The sequence below is a fragment of the Hemicordylus capensis genome, chromosome 11 (assembly GCF_027244095.1).
Source record: "Hemicordylus capensis ecotype Gifberg chromosome 11, rHemCap1.1.pri, whole genome shotgun sequence".
Classification (NCBI taxonomy): Eukaryota; Metazoa; Chordata; class Lepidosauria; order Squamata; family Cordylidae; genus Hemicordylus; species Hemicordylus capensis.
In genome coordinates, this window is record NC_069667.1 from 13,677,976 (window position 1) to 13,699,378 (window position 21,403).

The 21,403-nt window shown below is 44.4% G+C and overlaps 2 protein-coding genes across 2 annotated transcripts in view; both read right to left on the minus strand.

Moving 5' to 3' along the window:
- FAAH2 (fatty acid amide hydrolase 2) overlaps positions 1-20,059 on the minus strand; it is a 42,605-nt gene extending 22,546 nt beyond the window's left edge. The window contains exons 1-3 of the mRNA XM_053274043.1: positions 19,642-20,059; positions 5,778-5,860; positions 75-211 (exon numbers count right to left, since the gene is read on the minus strand). Of these exons, the coding sequence (XP_053130018.1) occupies positions 75-211; positions 5,778-5,860; positions 19,642-20,058 (637 nt within the window). The 5' untranslated portion in view covers position 20,059. The remainder of the gene's footprint in view (positions 1-74; positions 212-5,777; positions 5,861-19,641) is intronic.
- Positions 8,170-10,909, minus strand: LOC128335549 (uncharacterized). The gene is made up of 2 exons (XM_053274044.1): positions 8,812-10,909; positions 8,170-8,351 (listed from the first exon to the last, which is right to left on the minus strand). The coding sequence occupies exons 1-2, from the start codon at positions 9,561-9,563 to the stop codon at positions 8,261-8,263; spliced, it is 843 nt and encodes a 280-aa protein (XP_053130019.1). The 5' UTR covers positions 9,564-10,909; the 3' UTR covers positions 8,170-8,260.
- Positions 20,060-21,403: the final 1,344 nt, after the last annotated feature.

A 21,403-nucleotide genomic window follows, 5' to 3' on the forward strand; every position in this document is an offset into this window, starting at 1 on the left:
CACATCAAATCATCATTCTTCATACTTGCATAAAATGGCTTCCCAACTAGAAAACAACAATGCAAAACGCGTACCATGAAGGGCGAAGGCCTCTTTGATGGTGATAGGGACCCCTAGGAAGGGGAACTTTTCCTTCAGCGACCCTTCGTCATCATGCCCCTCAGAAAGTAGCTTGTCGACCTGGTGAGCCTCTTGCAGGGCTGCCTCAAACCTGAGAAGGATGGTTGAATAAAAGGAGAGAGAGAAAACTGGTCAGTTTCAACAGAGCTTCAACTCAGCCATGTTGACCTTGCCCCACTCCCATTGAGCCTAGAGTTCTGCTTTGGATCAGAACTCTTGCATCAGCAGTGAAGCAAGAGGACGACCCCAGAGAGGCTAAAGGGAGCAAGAGCAAACCTTTTGCAATTATCACACCTTAGGAACACTTCAAAACTGATCTGACCCACACCTAGCTGCAGTGCAAATTAAGACCAGTGTGGAGAAGTGGAGAGAGATGTTTTCCTCCCTCTCCCATAATACCAGAACTTGCAGTCACCTAGTGAAATTCAGGATAGACAAACTTCTTCATGCAACACATAATGTATGGCATTCATTGCCACAAGTTAAGATGGCAAGGAATAGGTTTTGACGCCTCCAGGTTTATACTACTACTACCACCACCACCATCACCAATACCACTTTTCAACAGAAGTTCCAAAGTGGTTTACACAGAGAAATAAATAGATATATTCCTGTCCCCAGGTTGTTCACCATCTAAAAAGAAAACATAAAATAGACACTAGAAACCAGTCACTGGAGGGATGCTGTTCAGAGGTTGGATAGGGCCGGTTGAATAGGGCCAGTTGTTCTTCCCCTGCTAAATAAAGAGAATCAGCAATTTACCTCTTCACTCAGTTAGCAGGGTAGATAACTATACCTTCTGAAAGGAATTAATTGATATCCTCGGCTCTTCTTACAAGTTCTATAACCATGAACTCTGCCCCTTCTCGAAAGGAAGCTGCCCCATTTCTCTCTCTCTCAAATTAGATGTACAATTCTGCACTAACCCTGCTAACTCCTTTGCCAGGAGAGTTAAGGACAATAGTTGGCATATCAAAGGCAACAAAATAGACCAGGTACACTGTTTTAACTATCTAGGAAATAGGAATAACCTTCCATTCTTCAGGTCGGAGACATGCACACCTAGATTGTGCTTCACAAGTAGCACAGAGGAGTGCCTTGGCCATTATATCCTACTATCATACCAAAGGAGGGCGAAATGTCCCTGCGGTTTTGAAATTATTTGAGGCAAAAGTAGTGGCGCAGCTACTATATGGTGCACAGTTGGGCCCTTACTTCAACCTTGCCTGGATAGAGACAACACACACTCGTTGACAACCTCAAAGAAGTCCAAAAGGTTGGTGAGGCTGTGGCAAGTCACCCGGCCCCCTAGGAGTCTTAGGGGATCTGGGGTCCAAATCGGATTCTGAGGAGGGAGACACTGGCCGCCGCCTTTTGTGCCGGGGAACGTGAGTCCGAGGGGCAAAACGGCTGTAGGGATGGCCTGCCTACGAGGGCTAGATACCGGTGATAAGGAGGAGAAACGTTGGCAAGATCTACCCGGGAGGACAGCAGGCTCGAGGCATGTGGCGGGAGCACACTGCGGTTAGCGGACAAGAGGGAGGCATTCGGACAAAAAGAAACTGCAGAGCCAATCCGTCATGTCCTCAGGAGGAGAGGGAGGGCGGGTTAACAGGAAAGATAGTACCTGTTTGAGCTGCGACCAGCAGTGCCTGTGCTGCATCCTGCGAGGGCTCTCCTTGCCCTTCATTGGGCTGAGAGAGAGGAGATGTAGAAGCCCACGCAGGCTGTGTATCGGGGGGGAAACGTGTTCCAGCCGCTTCGCTGCCCATCACCAGGATTGGAGAGGTGCTAATGGACGCCGATTCTCCCTGCCAGTCGTCCTTGCCTCACTTAGCCTTTTGCTCCTTGCGAGAGCGCTTGCAAACAGCTTGTATGAGCAGCCTCTCGCTCAGACGGACGGACTCCAAGAGCAATTTCTTTTTCTGCTGCTTGCCGTTGCCTTCTTTGGAATTTTCTGAGCAATTTCTTTTTCTGCTGCTTGCCGTTGCCTTCTTTGGAATTTTTTGAGCAATTTCTTTTTCTGCTGCTTGCCGTTGCCTTCTTTGGAATTTTTTGAGCAATTTCTTTTTCTGCTGCTTGCCGTTGCCTTCTTTGGAATTTTTTGCCTTCTTAGGCGCCTTCTGCGGTGTACGGGGGGGCGGCGGAGGGGGATGGGCCGCCGGCGAAGCAGGAATGGCCGTCCCCAAGGTAGTCTGTGCGCCCACAAGGGGCTGCGGTTGCTCAGTTTCAAGATCTGGGGCTGCTGAAGCTTCAGAGAGGGAGCCATGCAACAGCTCCCCTGCATGATCTACCTCCATTGTTCCCAACCGGGAACATACCCAGCCGCAAAAACAGCAAACAATAAAAATAAAAGTAAAAGTCCAAATGGCCAAATTGTAAATAAAAAAGTAGTTTCACTAAAAAAAATTTTAAGAAATGAACAAAAGCCTATAGGCAGTACCTTCCTCCCCTTGCACACTCAGAAATTAGAGCAAGGAGGGGGATAGAAATATCTAATAGAAACTTCCAGCAGAGCTAGCAAAAAAGCATGGCCAAGTCTGAGCAGACAAGACCGGAACTGGGGAAGGCACCCTGCGGTGGGAGGAGCTATTCTAATTGAACGTCCAGCCTTGTCCGAGCATGCTCAGTATTTGATCCCATCATGATGAACTCCAGACAGGGGGGAAACTGGAATTTTCCTCAATTGATTGACGTCTGCTCTGCCTAATTTGCATCCTTCACATAGACACACACTGAGGGTGAGGTGTAGCCTCCAAGGACACTTTACAAACCATATCCTGACCCAAAAGGGAATCAAACAGGGATGTATCCTAGCCCCGCTTCTTTTCAGCTTTTACATCAATGCCATGGTGAGCCACATTACCAACCCAAACTTCCATCACCCAAGCTGACTGAAAGAAGCATTTCTATCCTGTTATATGCCAATGATGCGACAATCCTCTTGAGGACCCCTATAGGCCTCAGAAGGGCATTGGCGACACTAGAGCAGTTCTGCAAGAGTGAACAACTTGAAATTAATTACCAAAAAAATAAGGTCATGACCTTCGCCAGCATACCCAAGATCCACCACTGGAATATTGATGGCCACAGCATTGAGCAGGTCGCTTGCTTCACATATTTGGGGGTGGTCCTTCATGCCTCTGGCACAAGAAAGGCCCACTGTGATCATGTCACCCTCACTGCACAGAAAAGCTCCACTGACATTCTGAAGTTCTTACGGACTAGAGGTGGTCACTACGTCCTAGCAGCACTTAAACTACTTGAGGCCAAGCCACCGGCTCAACTATTCTATGGTGCCCAGCCAGGACCCCCCCCCCTCCAATCTTGCCTCACTAGAACGTGTCCAGTCTAAATTCCTAGGAGTGGCCCTACAAGGGCCTTGCTGTGTCTCCAATGCTACTCTACACGTGGAATCTGGTATGATAGAAGTTGAGGCCAAGGTGTGGATGACCGTTCTCAACCACTGGCTCAAACTAGCTCTCAGCCCTCGGGGCCTGGCCCCTGTGACCCTACAGGACATTTCCAATCCTCCTGGAATTGAGCAGCCCAGAATAAAGTGGCACTACTGGGCTTCTCCCCGCACCTCCTACTTGCTATGGGCTGTGACAAGGCAAACACAGCCATCAAACAGAGGATTTTGGACACTGAGCACCAGGCTTCCTGTCCTCTGAAAGACTTAGGTTCACTGTCTCCCCCTGCTGCGTACTTGAAACAGCTGAAAATCCCAAGCCACAGAAGGGCCTTCTGCCTTGCCCACTGTCATGCCCTTCCCTCCGCAGTGCTAGAACGCAAATCCAGAAAGCTACCAATCACGGAAAGACTTTGCCCCTGTGACACTTAGAAACCACAGAGAATGTACTCCTTTCTTGCCCCTTTTATGACGACAGTCGTGACAAACTTATACTCCTACTGCTCCCAAGTACCTTGGTCGCCCTAGTCAAGCTTACACCAGGAGGCTCCTTTTGAAGACCGAGCCTTCACGTATAACACTGTCAAGTTCTATGTGGCAGCATACAAGAGCTGCTAGGCCCTGACTGCCAGTCCATAACCATGTATGAGTCTTGTACTGATTTTAGCCACTGTCTATTTTACTTGCCTGCTTCACTCTCAGCTAGTTATCTTGTCCTACGTATTTTAGTCACCCCATCCTATAGTTTAAATATCTCACGTTTTAGCCTCTCATAGAGAAATGCATAAAACTCTTAATAGAAATGTAGTGACTTTGTACTCATACTTTTGCCTCTGTCCTCTCCCTATTTTAATATATTTTACTAAATTTAAGCTGAGCTGCGGTAGTAGCTTTACAGTCCTCCTCACAACAGAACAGCATTTTATAGTAACTAGTTTATAACAACTAATAATAATTAGCAATTTTATAAAGCATTTTATAGTAATTATAATTTACAGTGATGTTAATACAGTAATTTTAACGTAATATGGTTTTATTGCTTCATAATCTGTCTTATCCTAATGTATGTACTCCTCATAATTACTGCATCACACTATCTTATGCTGGTCTCAGACCATAATAAAGAGGATTAATTGATTGATACTGCACTTTCCTCAGTGCTGGGAGGGCCCTTTTAAGAAAGAAAAAGCCCTCTCTTAGGAGCTGTATGGGAAAAGCACTGAGAAGGTCTACACTACCCCACACTCTGTGCACACCTTCCAAGATTGTGCAGGGGTTCAAGAGGTCACCACTTCCCTTAAAGGAGTCCCATGGTGCTGGGCAAAGTGCAGCACTGCACAGTGGGCATGGTAGTCTCTGTGTGGTGTCAGGGGGACTGTGAAGAGAATTCACCTTCAGCTGAAGCTTCACAAAGGCCCAACAAATAATTAGCTAGGAAGCTGCTCTCAGGATTGAAGTGAGGCGCAACCAGCTCCCAGGCCAGACAATGAACACTGAGGAGGGGGATCTATTTTAAAAAAAAAAAAAAAGGAGAGGGGCTGACAGAAACTGGAAGATGACATGCTGAAACAGGAATGGCCAAATTGAAAGCTTGGCTTTTCTGGGAAAACTTTAGACAAATCATCTTTCCAGCGGCTGTTCACTCACTGCCCAGAGCCTTTTGGATGGGGCAATATAAAAAAGTAAATAAAAAATATATAATACCTGTAAATAAGACTTATGAGCATATTTTGGGCCAGCCAGGATAGGGGGGAAATGAATAGAACATCTACATTCAAGAATGAATAAAACTATCACATTCACTTCTGATTGTGGGGAATGGCTCTCCCCCTTATGCCATTTACAAGCTTCCGGTGAGAGGGGCATTGAACAGTCGCTGTGGGAGACCAAGTTCTGAATTCAAGGGAACTTCTCTCCACCCCCCACCCCCATTCATCAAGCCAGCTCTCGTGTTCTTAGCTTGAATGCAAGATGAACAAAGTTAGCAAAAGGGTGAGAAAATTTGAGGAGTACTTTGAGCAGAACTGCAGCTCCCTTTGTTTGGATGTAGGCATGTTGCAAAATTAGTTACTTTTGCTATGACTGTGTAACAAAGCATATCCATGCAAGCACTTGGAAAAATTCAGATACAGAAGCAGCTCAACAAGTAGGTCAGAGATGGAGATGGCAGAGCACCCCAAGCAGAGCAGAGCACTGGCTTCCCTCTCTCTCCTGAAGACCAGGTCCTGGACTTTCTTGGGCTTACCTGTCCTTGACCATTGCATTGATCAGAGGGTTGACTTCCTTGATCCTCCTAATATAAGCTTCAATGACATCAATGCACTTTACCTGCAAGAGATCAGGAAAGGGCCTGTTTTCATGAAATGGTTTTTTCCTACAACCAAGTACCATATTTACCCAAATAGAAGACTCCTCTGAATTTAAGTCAACCCCCTTAAAAACAGAAGTTAAAAACAAGCTATACGTATGTTTACCTGAGAGGTAGAGGACTCTGAATTTAAAGACAACCCTCTGATTTGGTCCCCCCCCCCATTTTAAATTTTTATTGGCTTTTACAATAGCTTTACATTCAAATTACATTCATTTCTACACATAAGTAAATATTGACTTCCTGCTTACCTATCTGCGCGGTTCACAATGAATCCCAAATGTTTACACATCTGCCAGCTTCAATTTCTGTATATGGCATCACAAACTATACCATTGAGGTGTCCCTGCAATTGTACCCAATATGGTTCATATTGGTCCAGGCATTGCATAGTTGATGGGGACACACAGACACAGAATGCCGGGTGATCTCATAAGCTTACTTTCCTTAAGTTCCTTTACTTTCTTAAGTAAGTATGGGGTTGAGGTTATGACATTATGCAAGATGTATTTTATAGAATTGTGTTGCTGTATATGTTATTGTTTGTAAGCCTGCCTGAGTCTTATGGGAGTAGGGCAACTTATAAATCTAACTAACTAAACTAACTAACTAACTAAAGTAGGTTAAAAATCCACTATCCCAACACTGCAGCAGGTGACACACAACCAAGTAAAAACAAACTAGAACTATAGCTAAACAGATATCAAAACCAGATGTAATAAAACTCAGAACTTGTATATCTAGAATACCCGGATGAACAAAAATGTTTTTGCCTGGTATGGGAAGATAATCTGTGCAGTGGCCAGCAGTACACAAGCAGAGACAGCATTCTAGACACAAGGTACAACCACTAAGATGTTTTCCAGTCACTACCTGCTTAGTCACCATAGATGGGAGAACCCAAAAAGGCCAGTTCGCAGACTGGTAAGATCTGTATGGAAGCAAGACATTCTTGAAGCACACAGATCCCAAGACATATAGGATTCTATAGGTCAATACCAGCAGTCTGAATTGCACTCAGAAATGCACGGAGAGCTAGTGAAGCTGTTTCAACAGTGGTGAGATAGGATCCATATAACTCATGCTGGTCAGAAGCCTAGCCGCTGTGTTCTGAACCATATGAAAACACCAAGAGTTCTTTGCACGAAGACTACTGGCAGAAAATGGCATCATAAGAATCAGGAGGAACACGTTTGATGGAATCTTTGCAACCTGGGGGCGGGGGGGAAGTACACAGAAATTCACAAGTAACTACAGCAGGGAAGCCAGGAGGTGGCAAAACCCACTGTCTACAACTTCTATATACCAACGTACAAACAAGATGAACCTGAAACCGTAATACAGGAAGGTAACTATGATCCGATAGGTGTCAATGAAGATTGGTGGGATGAAACACATGATTGGAATATAGTACTTGTACAGTATAACTTAGTCACCTGATGGCGCAGCAGGGAAATAACTTGCCTAGAGAGCAAGAGGTTGCCAGTTCGAATCTCCACTAGTATATTTCCAAGACTATGGGAAACACCTATATCAGGCAGCAGCTGAAAGGCATCATCTCATACTGCACGGGAGATGACAATGGGATCCCCTGTTTTCTACCCAAGAAAACTACATGGCTCTGTGGTCGCCAGGAGTTGACAACGACTTGACAGCACTACTTTAAACACAAAGGAAAAGGGAGGGGATTGCGCTGTATGTAAAGAATGTATACATCTGAACAGAAATCCATGAACCTGAGCACAGAAGTCCTGTTCAAAGGGTCTAGTTAAAAATAAAAGTTTACTCCAAACCACTTGGCCAAGCAGAAGACCATGCTGATGTTTTCCTGGGTTAGAACACCACATGTGGTCTCCCTTTCAAATGCAACCAGGGTGGACCCTGCTTAGCTAGGGGGGTCAAGTCATGCTTGCTACCACAAGACCAGCTCTCCTTTAAAGGCATCTGGAACCATAACCTCTCCTAACATCTATATCTATATATTTAATTATCCTAGCCGGCATGCATACCCAGGATTTGGCAGCGGAACTCTCGCGAGAGTTCGTGGCATTGAGTGAGAGTTTGTGGGGGGGGAATGGCAAGGGATGGTGGCAGGGGGCTGCAAAACAGCCTGAGGAGGCGGCCTTTGATGAGGAACTTTCTCAAAAGCTTTTTGGAAGTCCAGGTAGGCTATGTCAACTGGATCACCTTGATCCACACACTCGATGACACCCTCAAAGAGGTCCAAAAGGTTGGTGAGGCAAGATTTACCTTTGCGGAAGCCATGCTGGCTCACTCCCAGCAGGGCCTGTTCTTCTAGGTGCTTTACAATTTTATCCTTGAGGATGCTTTCCATCAATTTGCCTGGAACGGACGTTAGGCTAACTGGCCTGTAATTTCCTGGATCGCCCCTGGGTCCCTTTTTGAAAATCGGTGTTACATTTGCTGCTCTCCAGTCCTCTGGTACAGCGCCTGATTTCAGGGATAAGTTGAAAATTTTAGCAAGGAGGTCGGCAATTTCACATTTGAGTTCTTTGAGGACTCTTGGATGGATGCCATCCGGCCCTGGTGATTTGTTAGCTTTCAGTTTTTCCAGACAGTTTAGTACATCATCTCTTGTCACTACTATCTGACTCAGCTCTCTAGCCTCCATCCCTAAAATGCCTGGTTCAGGAACAGGTACTGTATATGCTCAGTATCCTCTGCCGTGAAGACAGATGCAAAGAACTCATTTAGCATCTCTGCAACCTCCATATCCTCTTTAATAATCCCTTTCACTCCATCATTGTCTAACAGCCCAACCGCCTCCCTGGCAGGTTTCCTGCTTCTGATGTACTTAAAGAAGTTTTTGTTATTCCCCTTGATACTTTTGGCTAAACGTTCCTCAAACTCTCTTTTTGCTTCCTTTATTGTCACCTTCCATTTCTTTTACCAGAGTTTGCGTTCCTTTCTGTTCTCTTCATTTGGACAGGCCTTCCAATTTCGGAAGGAAGTCTTCTTCCCTTTTATGGCTTCTTTGACGGTACCCGTGAGCCATGCTGGCATCCTCCTAGACTTAGTGGTATCTTTCCTCCTTTTGGGTATACAATCTAACTGGGCTTCTAGTATTGTGGTTTTGAGTAAACTCCATGCACTCTGGAGCGAAGTGACTCTCCTGGATTTCCCTTTCAGCTTTCTTTTCACCATACTCCTCATTTTGGAGAAGCTTCCTCTTCTGAAATTCAAAATATCCGTGTTAGAGATCCTTGGTGATTCCCTCCCCGCATGTATGCTGGATTTGATGGCACTGTGGTCACTGTTCCCTAAAGGGTCGATGACACTGACGTCACGCACCAGGTCCTGGGTGTCACTCAGAATTAGGTCCAAGGTCGCCTTCTCTCTGGTCGGTTCCATGACCAACTGTTCTAGGGCACAGTCATTTAGTATATCTAGAAATTTGACCTCTTTGTTCTGACCTGACTGTGAATTTACCCAGTCTATGTGTGGGTAATTGAAGTCACCCATAATTACAGCCCTGCCTCTCCTTGACGCCTCCCTGATTTCTTCCTGCAACTCCCAGTCACTGTTGGCGTTTTGATTCCCTTGAAGTATGCTATTCTTATGACTCATTGACCTGCTGGCACAGGCTCCTGTCTGCACTTTATGTGGTTCTGCACTGTCCCCTTCTGTTTTATCTGAATTCATTGCACCCTCGCACTTTAAGGGATGGCTTTTGCCAAACGGGATACTGCCCAGCTCCCGTCGGCTGTTCCCCAGGTGTCATTTTAAAAGCTGCTCTGCAACCTTTTTGATTTTAAGCGCCAGCAGTCTGGTTCCATCTTGGTTCAAGTGCAGCCCATCCCTTTTGTACAGGCCTTGCTTACCCCAAAATGTATCCCAGTGCCTAACAAATCTAAACCCCTCCTCCCGGCACCAACGTCTCATCCACGCATTGAAACCCCTCAGCTCTGCCTGTCTCACTGTACCTGCGCATGGAACAGGTAGCATTTCTGAGAATGCTACCTTGGGGGTCCTGGACTTCAAAATGCTACCTATCAGCCTAAATTTGGCTTCCAGGACCTCCCAACTGCATTTCCCCACATCGTTGGTGCCGACGTGCACCATGACAGCTGTCTCCTCCCCAGCACTGCCTAGGAGCCTGTCTAGACGCTGCGTAATATCCGCAACCTTCGCACCAGGCAGGCAAGTCACCATGCGGTCAACACACGGGTCACAAACCCACCTCTCTATACCTTTAATGATCGAATCACCCACTACAAGGAGGCCCCCACCCCCCAGAGGAGTATCCCCCGTGCGAGAGGATATGGGCTCATCATCCACGGAAGGGGTCCCTTCTAAAGGAGCATTTCCCTCTTCCTCAGACTGATGTCCTCCTTGCCCAAGACCTTCATTCTCCCTGAAAGCAGAGAAACCAGCCCTGGAGTGGGATGCCTCTATCACATCCCCAAAGGTCTCATCCACATGCCTCTCTGTCTCTGTGAGCTTCTCCAGATCTGCCACCTTGGTCTCAAGGGAACAGATTTGTTCCCTGAGGGCCAGGAGCTCCTTGCACCGAGCACACACCCATGACTTCTGCCCATGGGGCAAATAGTCATACATGTGGCACTCTGTGCAATACACTGGGAAGTGCCCCTTCCCCTGCTCCTTTCTATCTTCATACTGTCTTGTTGGCTGTTTACAGTATTTAGAGATAGTTTATTGTAAGTAGTTTATTATCTGTTTATTAAACCAGTTCAAATTCGAACTGGTTTGCACATCCCTAATTGATGCATATTCTTAGAATTTGAGTTGCCAATCATCTAAAATAAGGATCAGATTTGTTTTCCAGCAGGAAGCATAAAGGATTCTTGCTGCTGTCATCATATATAAAGAAAGTTCAGTGTATTTTGCAGGTATATACTGTTTAGTAAAATTTAACATAAAAGTTTCCAAGGGAAAGGGAAAATCTAAATGCAAAGTTTGCTGCATCTTAAAATGTATTGTTTTCCAAAAATTTGGGTTTTGTTTTGTTTTACATGCCCACCACATATGATAGAAAGTACCTTTCTGTTCCATACACTTCCAACAGTCTCCAGGGTGGTTATTGTCCATCTTTGAAATCATTGCTGGAGTGATATACCAACACAGCTACATTTTGTACCAATTTCCCCTTAAAGTACTGTTCACTGTAAATTTTATTTTATTTTATTAATACATTTATATAACACCCAAAATGCAAGTTCTCTGGGTGGTTTACAGGACAATAAAAACAGCCAATAAAAGATTAAAACACTTCAACAATTAAAATTAAAAAGATAAAGCTATTAAAATACAATTAAAGCAGTATCTAATTAAAAGCCTGGGTGAACAAATGCATCTTGACTGCCCTTTTAGAAGCTGTAAGAGATGAGGAGGCTCTTATTTCAGCAGGAAGTGTGTTCCAAAGCCTTGGGGCAACAATGGAGAAGGCCCGTCCCCGAGTAGCCACCAGACAAGCCAGTGGCAACTGCAGACGAACCTCTCCAGATGATCTCAATGGGCGGTGTGGTTCATAGCAATGTGGTTCATATTCACCTTCCATTGAAATTCCTGACATGTGGGAGACCCTAAAGAAGTTGTACGAAAGGAAGTCAGTTGTCTCCAAGGTGCATCATAGCAACATAGGAAACTGCCATATACTGAGTCAGACTATTGGTCTATCTAGCTCAGTATTGTCTTCACAGACTGGCAGCAGCTTCTCCAAGGTTGTAGGCAGAAATGTGTCTCAGCCCTATATTGGAGATGCTGCCAGGGAGGGAACTTGGAACCTAGATGCTCTTCCCAGAGTGGCTTCATCCCCTGAGGGGGAATATCTTGCAGTGCTCACACATCAGGTCTCCCATTCAGATGCAACCAGGGCAGACCCTGCTTAGCTATGGGGACAAGTCATGCTTGCTACCACAAGACCAGCTCTCCTCTCTATCATGCATAAAGATGCATAATAAGATACTAAAGGAAGGAGAAGATCTGTCTAAGTATGTGAATGAGATGTTGGTGACTTCACAACAGCTGCAAGCACAGGGAGTAATTCTGCCTGATATGGTTCAGATTGGATTGTTATTGAACAGCCTTCCTAAGCATTTTGAGCTTATTGTAAATGTATTAGAAGCCAAAGATGATTTGAGTTTGGAGTTTGTAATAAACCACTTGGAATATTTTAGCACTTAGCACCTAGCACCTACATTTTATATACCGCTTTATAGCCGGAGCTCTCTAAGCAGTTTACAATGATTTAGCATATTGCCCCCAACATTCTGGGTACTCATTTTACCGACCTCAGAAGGATGGAAGGCTGAGTCAACCTTGAGCCCCTGGTCAGGATCGAGCTTGTAACCTTCTGGTTACAGGGCGGCAGTTTTACCACTGCGCCACCAGGGGCTCCTCTTTTAATTTGCAAGAGGAAATTGGCAGCAACTAAAGTCGAGTGAAGAAAATGCTTTGAAAAATTATCAAAAGAATAATTTGTCTGCAGGAGTCCCAGACATATAAAGGCTCAATGTCCACAGAACAAAGAATTTGCAATTAAATAGAAGGTGAAACCACATTTCAAGAGGAGTGAGTCACGTAGGCATACAAAAATGTATGGAAGCAAGGAGAGAATAAGTCTGACAAACTGAAAACATGTGTTGCTAATATAGAGAAAAAATTAAGAGCTAGTTCTACAAAATGTAATGCTGGAATTTGTACTGATTGAGGCACAACCAGCAATTTGATTAAAGAAAGAGAAAAATTTACTAAGTTGGACACAAATTATAAGGTCCCAATTTTTCTAACGGATGAGAAGCAGATGTTTGCTGAAGGCAAGAGGTTCTGCAAGGCTGCACTGAAAGCTGCAAAAGGGAGAAATATTGAAACTGACTGTTGAGGATGCACTGTTTGTGCCCACATTTGATTCCAGACCAATGTCAGTTAAATATGCTACAGAGAAAGGTCATTAGGTGAAATTCAAAGGAAAACACTGTTTTATCACAGGGAAAGGTGAGCTACTTATGAATGGGATGTTGCAAGAAAGTGGAATATTTGAAGTGGATTGTATAAATAAAGAGACCAAAATCTGCAAAGCAATGTTCACATTAAAAATGTCTGAATTTATGGACATTCATCAGGATATACATAAACTTAATTAGTGAAAAGAACAAAGTACTTGAAAAACTGAAGGAATAACTTGCAAGAATGTGCAATACATTTGGAAGGAAGCCTGAAATTCTGAGATCAGACAATGGAGGTGAATATACAGGAAATGAGAACTGGATATCTGACTATGGAGGGCACTGAACGACAATGGCATATACTCTAGAACAAAATGGTGTTGCAGAAAGAAAGAATCAGTCTTTAATAGAAATGGCCAGATACATGCTGCTGGATGCAGGACTATACAAGTAAGTTTTGGGGTGAGAGTTTTTGGCTCAAAAATATATGCCTATGTACCAAATTCTAAAAGAACCAAATTGAACTGCTGGTGTGAGAAAGGGATGACAATGGCGTATACTCCAGAACAAGATGGTGTTGCAGAAAGAAAGAATAATAAGTTGGCTATGTACCAGGATGTAAAGGGTATAGAATACTTGATCTTGCCACAGAAACTGTAAAAATGCATTGAATGATTTTTAAGTGCTGTCAAGTTGGTGTTGATCTTAGCAACCACATAGAAGGATTCTCTCCAGGATGATCTGTCTTCAACTTGGCCTTTAAGGTCTCTCAGTGGTGCATTCATTGTAGTCATAATCGAGTCCATCCATCTTGCTGCTGGTCGTCCTCTTCTCTTTCCTTCAACTTTTTTCCAGCATTATGGACTTCTCAAGGGATCTGGGTCTTTGTATAATGTGTCCAAAGAATGATAGTTTGAGCCTGGTCATTTGTGCCTCGAGTGAAAATTCTGGATTGATTTGTTCTATGATCCATTTGTTTGTTTCCCTGGCTGTCCATGGTATCCTCAAAAGTCAAAATGCATAATGTACTGTATTTTGATGAAAAAGAAAAGCCAGCTGCTGATGAAGTTTGCTATTGGAGAAAAGCTGCAGAAGAAGAGATCCAATATCTACATAAAAATAATACTTGGATACTTACAGAGCTGCCTATGGGAAGAAAAACTGCAGAGTGCAAATGGGGTTTCAAAGTGAAGCACAATAAAGGAGATGTCCAATACTACAAAGCAAGGTTAGTAGCTAAAGGATATTCTCAGAAATATGGCGAGGATGACGATGAAATGTTTGACCAATTAGTAAGACACTCTTCTATAAGAACGCTCCTCTGTATTGCAGCTGTGAAGAAAGTGTACGTACTCCATTTAGATGTCAAAACTGCATTTTTACATGGTGATATTGAGGATATTTACCTGGAGCAACCAACAGGGTTCAAAGCACCTGGCAATGACAAACTTAAGTGTAAGCTCCAAATGAGCATTTATGGTCTAAAGCAGGGATTCTCAGTGTTGGATCCCCAGATGTTATTGGACTTCAACACCCATAATCCCCAGCCCCAATGGCCTTTGGTTGGGGATTATGGGAGTTGAAGTCCAATAACATCTGGGGACCAAACGTTGAGAATCCCTGGTCTAAAGCAAGTAGCAAGAGTCTGGAATACAAAGTTAAATCAGTTGTTAGTTGAAGAAGGGTGTATTCGAGAAAAAGCCAACTCATTCAGCATTTAGAAACAATAGATGGACATATATTGACATATGTTGATGATTTGTTCATGATTAAAACAGAGAAGGTAAGATTGTAAAGCCTTTAAATAAAGAAATAGAAGTAAAGCAACTGGAGAACATTTCCTATTATCCCAGAATTCAAATAGAAAGAGAACAAGATGAAGGTTATTTTCTTAATCAGAAACAAAAGATAAAAGATCTTTTAGAATGTCTGGGTTTAGAATGCCAAGGAAGTCAGCTCTCCAATGGAAGCTAACTTCTTGAAGCACGATGCAAACAGTGAGTCTCTTCCAGACAATGGGCAATATAGGAAAGCAACCGGAAAACTTCTATATATTGCCACAGTAACAAAAACCGGAAAATTTTAAGCAGAAAAGTGAATAGACCCACCAAAAATGACTGGATTATAGATAAAAGACTGGGTAGGTAACTTAAAGCTACAGCTCATCTAAAAATGAGATTGCCAGCAAGAAGCAGGACACCCAACACCACACAGATCTCCTCCTCAAAGGTTTCATTTCCACTGCCATTTTTGAGAAGGTAAGACTTTCTAAGCTGTTGGAGAGGGCTCTCCACTATTTTGTACCATCTCCATATCCCAGTGCAAATGACAGAAGACCTGCCTCATGCCAGAAAAAGGATCCAAAAGAAGAGAGGGGATTGGTAGCAACCACAAGTAATGGTTGGCTGGCAAGCTAAGTTTAAATTTGTGGACCCCTACCTAAACAGATTGTGATTTGATCTGGCATGTTGTTTGATCTATATATTTAGTTCTTAGAAAACCTCACCATATTTATTTCCTACACTATATCTCAATTTTTTTCACATAGTTAAGTAGCTGAACTGAAATATGTGATGGCAGGCAGGGAACCAAGAAAGGCACCTAATGTGGTTTAAATGTTATACTGAAGCAAATTCAAAACTTTATGTGAAAAAAAGTTTTTTATTGGAACAGTCCAACTGAAAAAGCATATGTACTCACACACTTCCTAGAGATAGTAACTTGAAAAGCATTAATTGCAACCTTGAAATAGCCAAGCTTGCTTAATATTGCATAGGCAGCGATTTTGTTGTTCCTTATGCAGTTTCTAAAACAATGCATGTTAAGAAATAGAAATTTCTTCACAGAAAAAGTATGGGGAAATTTTGTTTTGAAAAGTTTTCAATGGAATGTGTTCAATCCCACATCCCCAACCCCACATCTCTGCCTACAATCTCTGCAATGTTTTACCAAAATTAGATAAGATATCCTGTATTTCTAGGCTCTCTAATCAAGGCTCATTGTGCACCAGCAGGCAAAAGGATTTAGTTTCTAAAAAGAAAGGAACCCTGACCAGCCTACCCTCCAATCCCAGCCATTTGGGACTGGGCTGTGGCTACTTAATGGTAAAATAATTCTGCACAGACCCAAGGCATTTTAAGGACTTGCCCTTGCTCTAGGCCTGGTCCCTGGCACTGGAAACAGATCAAACATTCTCCTTACAAGCTCTATATATACATACCAACTGATTGGGAGAGGGTAAAGAATGTGAACATCTACCTTTAAGAGGAAAAAGAAAGCCAGAAGTAGCTCAGACTCAAGAGGAGTCTCAAAGGATGGAGATTATTACGGTCTTGGATGGAGATTATTATGGTCTTGTTGGGCAAGGTCACTTATATCCTCCTTTGGTATCTAGTGCTATTGACAGGGAATTTGTGATCGTTGCTTTTCAAGGAACTGCCAAATTTAAGGTGAACTCCTTTACTCTCCTCAACTACTGCTGCGTTGCCAACTTCGTTAGCTTTATTTTGTGATGCCTGTGGAAATTGTCCAAAGATAAACTGAAGCTGCAATCCTAAATATGCTTACCAGAGAGTAAGGCTCACTGAGTTCAGTGGGACTTGTTTCTGAGTAAACATGCTTAGGGTTGCACTGAATGATTTGTGCATTTCCTCCTTTTGTGGGTAGTGCAAGTACATAACTATTGTATTGTGATGTTTTTGGTTCCTTCCTGTAGGATGCTTTAGAATGCTTTACCATGTGTGTGTGTAAAGATCAGAAAAGTATAAAAGTTGATGTGTTTCAGTGTCAGCAGGTACAAAATGAAGCATTTGCTAAATTCATTTAATGGGATGGTGAGGATGTGTGTTAGCAATTGCTAACTTAAATGTCACACTCCTCGGTAATGTCACAACTTCATAATGAATGTTCACTTGGAATCCTTCTCCTGCTTCTAATCGTTGAGCACGTTGGTGTAATTTAGATTGAAAAAGGCTGGGCCTCCTGCCAAGAGATTGTCATTTAGATACTTCTGTTTCATGGAAGGTCCTAATGCACGTCATCATAATCACATTCATTTGCAATGCATCAAGTATTTTCAATTAATATAAATCTGGCTTCCTGTCAGACCTGCACAAGTGGCTAAACATATTCTTAATATTACTTGTCAAATGGCCCTTTTAATGTGATGGCTGCTGGAATCCAATATGTTCTGCACACATTGGAATCAAACTATTGTGTGCCAAAATTGCTAATAGATTCAGACTTCTCAAAGTACAGAATTCCTGAGAACCTTTTAATTTAAACATTCAGAGCTTTGTTCCCCACCCCCTTTCTCTATGTGAAAATAAGGAGCCAGCGTGGTGTAGTGGTTAGAATGCTGGACTAAGACCGGGGAGACCCGAGTTCAAATCCCCATTCAGCCATGAAACTAGCTGGGTGACTCTGGGCCAGTCACTTCTCTCTCAGCCTAACCTACTTCCCAGAGCTGTTGTGAAAGACAAACTCAAGTATGTAGTACACTGCTCTGGGCTCCTTGGAGGAAGAGTGGGATATAAATGTAAAAATAAAATAATAATAATAATAACAACAACAACAACTCCAAAGGAAAACACACGGTCAGGAGCCAATTACTCCTAGAGTACTTTCTAAAGTAGTGTGAATGATAGAGCTTCTGCAACTCTGAGTGTGTGTGTGTGTGTGTGTGTGTGTGTGAGAGAGAGAGAGAGAGAGAGAGAGAGAGAGAGGCTCTCTTCTGGTCCACTCAAGTGGTGTGAAAGTGGCTATTAAGGCTGTTGCTTCTCCACAATGGCTGAAATTGGAATCTTTCTTTGGAATCTCTGCCTCTATAACTTATTGGACTAGCAATATGAGCTTGTTATACAGTAAATGGCCATATAACACACAAATGGCCAAAGGCCACCTCAGATATTTTAATGTTGATTGATAAAATTGTCAATTAACTTTCAATTATTTTAACTATCCATGCATGGATAGAACTACTTTGGATTTTCATTGGTGGAAAATAATTGCTCTTAAGTGTCTGAATAGTAATTAATATTTAGCACTTGGATAGTGCTTTAAGTGTCCATAGTACTTCATATATATGATGAAGTGTAAATATATACACACACACCTTCGTATATATAAGTATATCCCTTCATATATATTCCTTAATAACCACCCTGTAAGATAAGTAAATAGTATTATCCCTATATTGCAGCTGGGGAGTTGAGAATGAGAGGGAGTAGTTTGTATAAAACTGCCTAGTACAGTGTGCTTCATTGTCCAGCCCAGGGCAATGGCAGCTTCCATCAACCCTAAGTACAGCTCCCGGGCTAATTGTTTATGGGGCCCGTGTGAAGCTCTGGTCAAAGTTGAATACTCTGCACAGTCCCCCCAGCACCATGTGGGGTTCATTCCCACTGTTCAGTGCTTTGCCCAATGCCAAGGGGCTCCCTTAAGGGACACATCCAGCCCTCTTGAGTCCCTGCACCATCTTGGAAGGCATGCACAGAGTGCTGGGAAGTGTAGCCCTTTCCCAGTGCTTCCCCACAGAGCTCTGAAGAGAGGGCTCCATCTCTCTTAAAGGGCCCTTTGAGGGCTGAGAAAAATTCAGTATTGCGCGTAGGTCAGCACAGTGGGAAATGGCTCTCGCATTGAAGTTTGTTTGGTTTTTTGTTTTGCCAAAGTGGCCCCTGCTTGAAAAACTAAAGGCACTCAACAGAACATTGCATCTGGGTGCCAGATCCCCCAGAGCCGGCCCTGAGAATTATGATTACACTAATTGTTGCAGCTGTGTAGCAACCCTTGTCCAGGAAGACAGCAAAACTCAAAATCAGTAGCTGGCTGAGAGTGACCTACGTACAGGTTGCAGTAGAGATGAGAGATTGCAAGGATGTATGCGTGGCCAATGGCTGAGGAACAGATCTACTTGGTGTGTCTAAGGAAACTCGGGTACATGCAGGAAGAAGCCTTATATTAAACAGACCAGAAGAATCTCAGCAGCAACACAGAGACTAGAAAGCATCCACAGCAGCTATCAAGAGTGTTATCTGAGGGGAAGGCTACCAGAGTTCAGTTGTTGTTTTCAAGGCAGTGAATCAGCTGTGTGTATGCATGAGAGTGTAGGAAGAAGCTGCAAAAGACTTTGGAAACAGAAGAATGGTCAGTCCATAGTCTCTTACACATGTGACACAGAGGCATTTTTATTGATCCACTAATATTTATAAGATATTCAGCATTTGAACCACTGGACCATTCTACTATTCCTTGATCACTCCAATTCTGATTCCAAGTTGAAACTTTCACATCGAGAAGCAACTAGGAGTATGTTGCTATTGGCAGGAATCCATGCAAGCAGGAAGTTATTCCCTTGTTCTGGGGAAAGCATTACTCTGTATTGACCCATACACATAGTAATAGCAAGAGCCATGGCTCTACCCCGCTTCCAGAAGCCTATTCTTTCTTTCCTCAAACAGATCTCCGTGGAAGACACACAATTCCTTCAGCTGTCTCCAAATTATACATTTCCCTTTTCCTCCAATATATTTGTTCCGGTTTATTAACAAATAAATGCATAAATACATATCCAGGCATTCACAACTCCCAGGTGTCAACACACCGGCATTCAGAAGAGGATTCAAGCGCCTCTGAATGAAAGAGCCACTCACTCTCCACCAGGACTGGGGGGGATCACTCCTCCACCTCCCCTCCCACCCTACCCCAGAAAACTACAGCTCCCAACAGCCCTCGCGAGACAGAGCTCTCAGCTTCCCCACCTCTCAGTGCCGGCTAAACGCCAGTCTCCCTCCCCGCATCCGCCCGGCCGCCGTTACCTCCTTGCAGCGGATTCTCCGCGCCAACTCGACCCCGGAGAGGAGCAGCAGCTCTTGGCCCGGCGGCGGGATGCCACGGGCCTTGCACGAAGCGGCAGCGGCGAAGGGCGGCGGCGTTGCCAAGGGGACGCGGGGGGAGGAGGAGAAGGAGGAAGCGGCGGCGAGGGAAGAAGCGCGAGCCGCGAGGCCCAGCAGCGCCAGGAGGACCTGCGAGAGGAAGCGCAGCACCAGCACCAGGCAGCGCTCCACGCACGACAGCGCCATGGCCAGGTGAAAGTGGCACGGGGAGGAGGGGCGACAGCGGGAGGAAGTCGGCAGGGGCCGGCCCCGCCCTCCAGCGGGGAGGGCCCGCCTCTGCCTCCGCCCCTTTCCTCCTCCTCCTCCTCCCGGAGTTTGAATCGGCCGGAATTGCAGCATTTTTAAAGCTGACTTTCCAGTAGGCTTATGAGGTCACCGGCATTCCGACTGCGCGCGCCTCTCTCTCCCCGCCCCTCGCATCAACTTCGCAGTGCCTGGGCCAATATGAACCACATTTGCTACAGTTGTAGGGACAACTCAATGGCGTAGTTTGTGATGTCATCCACACACACCCCTTCAAGAGGCGGATTTGGACCAAATTGGCTACAAGTGCAGGGAAGAAGGCAGATTAGTTCTTGCTAGAACAACTTGTTCTGAGCTGCGAGGTTTTTGTTTCCCGTAGTACAGTATTTCCATGGACTAGAAAGCGATTGTTCCCCTCTCAGTGAGGTCTTCTTCGCCCCTGCTGCCTGAGGATAGGAACCATTCCGCACACTTTCACTGCCGTGGGTAACATTCTCTCTCGAGTGCTGTTTTCTCGTGGACAAGAACATAATTTTGCAGTACGTAAGATACGTACGTACTCATCACTCATGCAAGACTGGAGGAGGAAAAAGAAGCGTCCCCACCGCTCTTTTGAAACACGGGGACGAGTTCCTTGCCCTGTCAGCAAAAGAGAGAAACCCCAAACCAGCGTGTTCAGTGAAACCAAGATGGATACATGCATTACTTGTTTACGAATTTTCTTGAAATAAATTGTTAAAAATTGTTGATGTTTTAAACATTTTAGGGTCTACTGAGTCAGATCACTGCTCCATCTAGCTCAGTGTCGTCTGCCCTTGACTGGCAGTGGCCAAAGAAAACCACATGGCTCTGTGGTCTCCAGGACATCGACTTGACGGCACAACTTTACCTTTTACCTGGAGATGCTGCCAGGGATTGAGCCCAGCAACTTTCTGCTCCACCACACTGAGCCAGGACACAATCTCAGTTATATTGAGGCTGCTTCTGCCTCCTTTGAGAAATCTTGCTCCTCAAGATCCCAGTCCTCATAAGGTCATTGCGGCAGTTTAAATACTTTCCTCCCATTGCACTGTTCTAACTACGGGCCATTTGGTGGTCCATTGCCTAGCTGTGTACTCCTTATTCCACTCCCAGCTAGGATTGCAAAGTATTTTCACTGTCCCAGAACAGAAAGGAAGGAACCCGCTATTGCTCCTGAACAATGGCCATGAGATGCTTAGCTGCAGACTCCTTACTCTGTTCTTAGGAAGCTTGCCTTCTACCGAGTCAGACCCTTGGTTCATCTCGCTCAGTATTGTCTACACAGACTGTCAGCAGCTTCTCCAAGGTTGCAGGCAGGAATCTCTCTCAGCCCTATCTTGAGATGCTGCCTTGGAGGAAACTTGGAATCTTCTGCATTCAGTTGCTCTTCCCAGAGCAGCCCCATCTCCAAAGGGGAATA